The sequence below is a fragment of the Agelaius tricolor genome, unplaced genomic scaffold (genome assembly GCF_023055355.1).
Source record: "Agelaius tricolor isolate 1412-34295 unplaced genomic scaffold, bAgeTri1.0.p SCAF_16, whole genome shotgun sequence".
NCBI classification, from domain to species: domain Eukaryota; kingdom Metazoa; phylum Chordata; class Aves; order Passeriformes; family Icteridae; genus Agelaius; species Agelaius tricolor.
Window position 1 is genome coordinate 13,186,381 of NW_027269276.1, and position 8,577 is coordinate 13,194,957.

An 8,577-nucleotide genomic window follows, 5' to 3' on the forward strand; every position below is an offset into this window, starting at 1 on the left:
CATCAAGATGAGGCATTCTTGAACTGTTCATTTGGGACACAAAAACAGGACTTGGAAAGAAATTTCAACCTTATAAGGAGTTCAAAACTTGTTCACAACCTTCAGACTGGAATGGTCTTGCCTGGCTTACAGTCATTTCCAGTCAATAATTACAAAGGACAGCTATTAACAAACTGTTCATCCTCACCCCATACTTTCCAAATTCACATGGTAGGAAAATAACACCAAAGACAACTGAGAGAATGAGTCCTGCCTTAGTGACAGAAGTCCAAGAGAGAGCAGAAGACAAATATAAGCAGGAAGAAAGAGTGAGAAAAAAGGCACAGATCAAGAAATGGTGACATGCTGATGACTATAGCCAAAGCCAGGATGGTTAATTTAATGTAAAACATAAAATGGTAATATCTGCTGGACTACTAGATAGCTTTTTTTGAGGAAGCCAATATAAAAATGACTGAGTGGTCTAACAGGGAACACTTGGTAGTAAACAGTTCCTCTAGGCAATAACATCCTGTTATTCTTTTGTTCCTGTTAGATAGGTCAAGAATCAACTACCACTGAAGCCAAGATAAGAGCACCAAAGCTTATTACTACAATAAAACAGTACAGCAGCATCAGCTTTAAAGATTCTGGCAATATCAGGAACTATATATTAAAGCTTTCTTAAGATTCATATCATGTCTGCATAGAGTACTCATTTGAAAGAAAGCATTTCCCACAAAATGGGGAGCCTCAGGTGGAGAAAAGAACTTCCTGCAATAATCAGACCTCTCAAGAGAGGCAGCCATAGATGTTAGGTGACATCCAAATGACAGCAAGTCCTTTTTGGCATCATCACTTCATTTCACCAGGAGATGGAAAATGGGAAGGAGACTTTCCCATCTGACCATTGCTTCACAGCCCAGAGAACACTGTCCCCTCTACAGTGACCAACAGAGTTGAACCATTTTTCTTTGAAGAAATTTCAAAACAGTTTTAGATTCACAAAGATTCCTATTACAAAACTACATTAATTGGTCTTTTAAACATAATGAAAGTCATTAACTTCCTCCATCAGTTACAGCTCAGTCTTAGGAATTCACTAGAAGAATTTAATTGTACCATGTGAGCATTTTGTGCTCATAAATACAAAAGTCTCATCCATTAAGAAATACTGGCTGTTAATACAGATTGTATTTAACAGCTGCATTTGACTACAAATTAAAGAAGGGATTCAAGACAACAGAAGTCCACTAATGGAGTTCCCAATTTGTCAACAGAATTTTAAAAAATCCAAAACCCCCCCAACCAATCCCCAAACAGTTTTTCACTATGTGCAACCCAGTATCCATAACAGTCCCACTCAGTGTTTATTAGTTCCGTGTAAAGGAAAGGCTTTAAAAAACCAACACAAAACAAACAGAGGGACATAAAATAGCTTCTGGGAACCACCAGATCCACACAAATTACACTGCTGTTCAAAAAAATGCAAGCAAACTCCTAACAAAATCAGGAAACCTCTCAAGACTACAGGCCAGCAAGCTTCACTATTTCTACAAGAGTCTCAACTAATCAAGATATGTGGGATGCTAGGCTATGCCTTGCAATGGTAAAGTCCTTCACAGCCTAGAAAAAAACTGAGAGCCTTTCTAAAGCCCAGAGACATGAATGTCTGTTTTTTCTGTCTGAGTGCCTGTATAAGAACAGTCAGATATGACATGTACCTTGTACAGAGGCACTGGGGAGACCACAGGCTTTGAACAGGAATGGAAGCACGGGGCTGCTCCAGCTCAGGCACAAAGGAGCCAAACAACATTACTGGTTTTGTCAGAGGCAATCCAAAAGATTAGTCCATGCCAGTCTCTGAAGTCATGTCTGAAATGTTTCTACTCATCAGCATCACCTTCAAAAGACAGCAAAATGGGAAGAGTTGTGGGGTAAGGTGTGCAGAAGCTGAGAAGACAAACCATGTATCCTGGGCATTCAGCTCACCAGCTACAAGCTAAATAACCACAAACAACCTAGTCCAGCAGTAGGTCCTAAAGGAACATAATAATACATCTAAAGCTTTCCAGAATGAAATACCATATGCCTATGAGAAATCTTAGGCAACCTGCAGTAAACAAGAATGCTTGTTCTACACAGGACAGGTCTCAAGCGACTGAGCAAGCTGAAATGGCAAATGCATGCACGTAGAAGTGTATTTTTGCCTGTGAGAAGTTCCCATTTCTAGTTTCATCCCTGAAAGCAACTGCACATAATAGATACAAAAGATCTAAAAACCTATCTAACTCAGAATGTTATCTGGGCAACATAAAAAGAGCTCAACAAAATAAGAAGTCCTTGATTCAGGCTGGGAGTGTAGGAACTCTGACACACAGACATCTGTACATTAAACTGTGTAACACATGTATATAGACAATCAGTGTTGTTTTATTGAATGCCACTCCAAAGCCCTACAGTGCAAGCAGGTATTATAATAGAAAACAGAAATAGATACCAGACAACTCTCTAAAAATTACATTTTTAACACATCAAACCACTGGAAAAAAAATTATTCCTTCTGTAACCAAAGAAATAACAATGCATTGGCCAAGAGACCAATAATTCTTCCTTCAATCTTTGAAAGAGCATTCCACAATTACTGATAGAAAATACTGTATTTAGTACTGCAGTCAATTGTCACAAAAATACAGTAAATGGAAGTGAATACCTCGTTAGAAAATGCTTGATCAAAGTGATTAACCTACAGAAATCCAAGTCTTAATAACTTGAAAGTTTTGTACTTTCAAAGAAACCTGAAACGTTGGAGTCATCCTCCTCTTGACCCTCATGGCAACCACCTTTGTAGGAATGTCCTGCCATGAGGTCAAGTATCATTCTGAGGGGCTACTGTAATCACAGACCTATTCTCAGCCATCCCCTACATCGGACAAACACTAGACGAATGAGCCTGAGGTGGGTTCTCTGTCGATAACCCCACACTAACTCGAAAAGCCCCTCTTCCAAAACCCTGCTGTGACAAAGGCAAGCAGCAGCAGCACTGCCAGCGGGCCCCTGTGGGTGCGAACCAACAGCTGCATTCAGAGGAAGATGTACCCCGAGCGGGCAGGGCAGGGCAGGGCAGGGCAGGGGGCTCGCCCAGCACGGGCACGCCTCAGGCTGCAGCAGGGAACGCTCCCCATGGCTCCAGGGAGCCTGCGGCCGAGAGCGCTGCGAGAGGAGTCCGACCTGCTGGGAAGGAGGAAGTACATTTTATCGCATTCCTTTCCCCTTTAAAAAAAGTTACTAGGGTAATAAAAAGCAACATGTTGTTCTTATTTCCATTCCATTTGAGATTTCTACTGCTAAGACCTTGCTCTGAATACAGAACTATTGTTTTTTCCATGTTGACCTTACTAGTGCTCATTATTTCAATATTCAACTAAGCCTTAAGTCCTGTGGGTGACAGGATACTTTGACAGAAGAAAAACTGAACCAGAGAAATTAAGGAAAACTGCACCTGCTAGATTCAGGCACTGCAACTCAACCTACATACAGCATATACACAAACCCACTGTATACACAATAAACTCAATTACATGTTCTTTTTTATCTCAGCTTCTTTTTGTGTCAGCAACATCATATTAGCAATCCTTTATTGAATCCAAGTGATTATTACACCATTAACAAAGAAATCTGTCATAAATGCCTAACCTGAGTTGTGATGGAATCCACACTAATACTGCATTCAACTGCCTCAACAATTACACCAACTTCTCCTCACCTGCCTTCCTGAATGACAATTTATTTATAATTATTATATTTACCACAGGATCATATCCAAAAGCTGCAACAAGAGGTTTTGCAGATAACATTGTTTTCTTTTCTTAGACAATTCTGATTTACACCCAAAGCAAATCCATCTTGCAGAACAGGCCCCAGAGCAGCCCTGGGAAAGCAGCAGCGTGCAGACAAACTATGACAAGACTGCAAAACAACGTGGGGGGACAACAGAAAAGTCCTTGATGATACTTTCAATATGACTTGGGTTTCTGACCGTGTTTTTCTTGTGCTTCTATGTACACAATCTCCCAGACTTAAACTCTGTTAAGACAAAAGAATTTTCCATTCTTGTATCCTAGGCAAGAGCAGCTAGCAGAGCAGTTTTCTTGTAACCCTAAGATCATTTGTTTGGTCATTTGGGCATGCAGAATCTCACACAAAAACTATGAAGATAACTTTACACACTCTTTACACACAAATCAGTATGTACTCACTGAATATTAAAGTCTCTGAGCATAAACAAACTGCGCTTTTCACATATGTCACTTGAAAAAGTTTGGCTAAGCTTTTGGATTACAGAAGAAGTTAGATCTAATGGATTTTGTACATGCTTTTTCCTCCCTTCCCCCAGTTCCACAGGAACGTATTTATGCTCAAAAAGATTGAGAGAAGATCAGAATTGTTAAATTTAAACCAGATTTCAAAACATTTTCACCACAGCAATGGAGGCTACAAAGCAGCTAAACTGAACAAAGCTTAACAATGTAAAAGTAGAGAGCCTAAGGCATGGAATCTTTTAGTACAACTACATAGCCTCAGAAAGTTACCAGCAAATGAAAACAGGATCTTGCAATAGGAAGTGTTATGCAACCCTTGTAGTATGGAGTGCTAATTTTGTATTAGAAATCCTAGGTAATTCAAATATAAAGAAAAAAAAAGTGATTCAAGAGCTTTTTAAGTTACTTCTCCAGAAATAAAGCACGACTTGAGAAAGAGAGCTATGCTAACAAGAAAAGGAAAAGTATTTTAGAGCTTTAACAAACCGAATTCCTATTATGGATGCAACAAGTACGCATTGACACAGAGCTCATCACTGCCTGAACACAAAAAAGAGCTGATCAAAGACAATCTTGGTAAAATATCCTGTTGGCTCAAAGACAATATTACTGACATTTCACACAGGTCACCAAACAGCTTTCAGAGGTACTGCTTTTAGTCTTCCTGCATCTGCAATTTAAAAAAAAACCTGACTCTCCTTCTTCTTGATAAAGTTCCACAATATTCCGGCCCACGCACAAGCCTCGGTTACAATGCAGCAGCCACCCCCACCTGTCTGCCACTTACACCCTGTCACAGGTACAGCCACAGCCACCTTCCAAAGACCCACGTGCTCAGGAACTACGACCTGAGGACAGAGGCCACTGCAGGAGTCACTTTCAGTCACCCACGGGTTTATTGCAAAAAAACACCGACACGAAGACAGGTTTTCACACTCCCGCTAATGGCAATGCTAGGATGAGCCCCTTGGCTCAGGCACCGCTCTAATCCACGCACGGCTCTGTCACACCGCCTGTGACAAAGCCCGGAACAAAGGCGCGATTCTCCGGTACCGGGAAGAGAGAGGTGGGGGGAGAAGAAATCCCGCTTCACTCCGTCACGAGGAAGTTGCGAGCGCACGCGGATCCCTCCGTCCATAGAGGAGGCTCCACAGCTTCCAATGGGAGAAGCCAGGAATGCCGGTGCTAGACGGCGCGGCAGCCGCCACCTTACGGCGGGCCGGGGCTCAGGGCAGCCGGCACCGGGGCGCTGATCCCGCCGGAACCCCCCTCATCACCTCACCCCGCTCCCCCGCCCCGCACCACACGGCGGCAGGTCCGCAGGGAATAGCCGCCCCGCAGGGGGTTCAGCCCCGCGGAGAAGCCGCCGCCCAGCTCCGCGGAGAGGGCAGCGAGAGGCGCGGGGGGCGGCCCGGGGCCTCGCTCACCTCCTCGCCCGGCAGCCCGAACACCTCCGCAGGAGACGCCGCCATGGCCGCACGGCGCGCGCCCCCCGCCGCCGTGTTTACCTACGCCCCGCCCAGGGCCCCGCCCCGCGCCGGCCCCGGGCTCCGCCCCGCGCCTCTCCCCATCGTCTGATTGGCGCGCGGAGTCTCGGCCGCGCCCACCCGGGTCCCGGCGGCGCCTTCCGATTGGCTCTCGCTCCGCGCCCCGCCTGGAGACACGCGCCGCGCGGGCAGCCTGAGGGGGCGCGTGGCCGCCGCCCTCAGCCCCAACGCCCCTCAGGGCGCCGTGGGAGCCGCGCCGTGCTCCGCCCTGCCCTCCTCGGCAGCCCTACCCAGGGCCGCGGCGGGATAAAGCCGCCTTTCTAAAAATTTTCCTGGTGGTTTACGCTGTCGAGGTCTTTCTTTCCAGAATCACAGAATCGATTATGTTGAGAAAGACCCCTAAGATCATCGGGTACAACCTACGACCGAACGCCATCGTGTCAACTAAACGATGGCACCAAGTGACCAGTCTTTCCTTAAACACCTCCAGGGACGGTGACTCTACCAACCTCCCTGGGCAGTATCTAATCACCCTTTTAATGATTCTTCCGAATGTCTAACTTAAACCTCTTCTGCTGCAGCTTGAGATTATTTTTGCACCTCTGAGGGCCAGGCCCAAGCTATGGAGCTCTTGCCTAACCCCTCATATTCAGGGAACCTGAAATAGCAAAAATTTAGGGAAAACTGAGAGGAAAAAAAGACTTTCCCCACCAGGATGAGGCAGTGCTGCCTTCCAGGGTGCTCTGAGGAGGAAGGAAGTCCCAGCTGTGTGAGGAGATGACCTGACATAACATCCAAGTGAGGAGAATACCAGAGGACAGAAAAAAATAAACGGTAAAAACTATGTCTGAAATCAAAACAATGGGGTTGTCAAGACTTTTATTGAGAAAAAAACCTGCTTGCCCCCCACGCAAGCCTGTGACTCAATCCCTCAGGAATCCCTCCCTGACCATCCACCTTTCTAGCAGGCAGAGGACAACAGCAAGAGCTGTGCTGAAAAAGCCATAAATACAATGGTTTAGTTTGAGCTTTGTAACCATAAGCCTTACTAGGCCTAGGCCAAACTCCTCCAGGCACTGCACAGCCTGGGAGTGCAGAGAACATACCTCCCCCTTAGGATGTACATACTGAAAATCACTGGTCACTAACAACAAACAAATGTAGCAGCACCTGTACTGGCAAGGGATCAGGGTCTTTCATCACCTTTCAACTGATCCAGCCTGGCCCCTCATGCCCTGGGTGACCTATTTCTGCCATCATCATCTGATGAGAAACTCTCCCCTTTCCAAAACAAACGCAGACCCAGGCTCAGCTCTTTGGACTGTGCCCCAAGCAGACCACAGAACACACAGGTAACACCTCCTCAGAAAGACTCAGGCAAACCTGTGCCCATTAGCACACACACTCATTCTCCTTCCAGAGGCCAACCAGATGCTCCAAGGAAATGCAATCTCAATATCAACATCAGTTTGTGCATGTCCCAGAATCAGTGTAGGGTGTTAGCTATGAAAATTCAGGTGAGTGTCTTACAAACAGACAAAGTGGCATTTGGGAGAGTGGATTCATGAATTGGTAGATTTACTTGGGGAAACAATGTGTGTTGTAAGGCCAACCAAGACAGTTTGGAAAATAAGACCCAGAAAAGTTTTTGGGTATTTCAAAATAAACAGCCCTCTTCTATTTCTGAATAGACCCTCTGGACACCCAAAGTTTCCAATTCCTTTGGCTCAGCTTTGCCTACATCAGTCTTCCAGCACAAGTTTAGAGGTGTGTCCCAATTGAAGTTTCTAAGTAACAGCCAAGGAAGGAAAATCTGCCTAAGTTACAGCAGGCATGACTTCCAGGTCCAGGTTTTTCTGGGATTGACTATAATGATGATTAGTAAATTGTTGTTACAGGTTGCTAGAAAAAGCATGTGGGTTTGTGGCTGTCAAACACCAACACTGGGTTTTGCAGTGCTGTCTCATACTCTGCTAGAGTGTAAAAAGCAAGTCAAAGAAACAGGATTAGAGCCCCAAAAGCTCACAGCTGAGGTTTTTTTTTTTTTTCATAATTGTAGTCTATTAAAAGTATTCTTTTATTTCTCCCTATAAATATCTTACTACACATTATTGTCACTATCTGCCTGCCTTTCTGCAGTCTCAGTCTCAGCTTTTCTGTACAGTAAGGGCTATAAGAAAAGCATCCCAAAGCCCTGTTTAATAAAGGCTTAATTGTGAATATTTTATTAGTGCATTATTTGTTGGGCTTTTCTGTAGGACATCAAAACTCAAACATTAAATTTTAAGTACTGTGTAATTTCAATAACTTTGAAATTTAAAATAATGCCCTTTTGAAACTTACAACAGGACATTAACATACTCATTTTGTTATATTACATTTTTTAAGTAGCAGAGTAACACAGCCCTGACTCATTTTTTGTGTGGAAAGACCACTGACTGAGAATAGGAGTTAGTTAGTCAATGCCCAAATCCATAAACAGATGACCTGCTATGAACACATCTGAAACACAGAACTTGTGTTTCTGGGTTTGATACCCAGAGGCATCCATATATTAAGGTAAGGTCTATGTGCATTTTCAGTGGGATCAATAGTTATCTCCAATATTCCAGCAAGATATCTATCACTTCACCCACATTATTCTTTTACTTAAAAATAGGGGAACATAAACCACAAGATGTTTGTTAACAAACATTCAGTTCTTATGTTAGATATATATCTCCAGCATTTAATATTTTATGGTGTTATGTTATTACAAACTGTTAGTGGAAGAGAGATATTCTGAAAGC

General features: G+C 44.0%; 1 protein-coding gene across 1 annotated transcript in view; it reads right to left on the reverse strand.

The window, feature by feature from the left end:
- The window catches only part of NEDD4 (NEDD4 E3 ubiquitin protein ligase), a 51,753-nt gene extending 45,899 nt beyond the window's left edge, over positions 1-5,854 (reverse strand). Inside the window, exon 1 of the mRNA XM_071441585.1 lies at positions 5,729-5,854. Within this exon, the coding sequence (XP_071297686.1) occupies positions 5,729-5,773 (45 nt within the window). The 5' untranslated portion in view covers positions 5,774-5,854. The remainder of the gene's footprint in view (positions 1-5,728) is intronic.
- Positions 5,855-8,577: the final 2,723 nt, after the last annotated feature.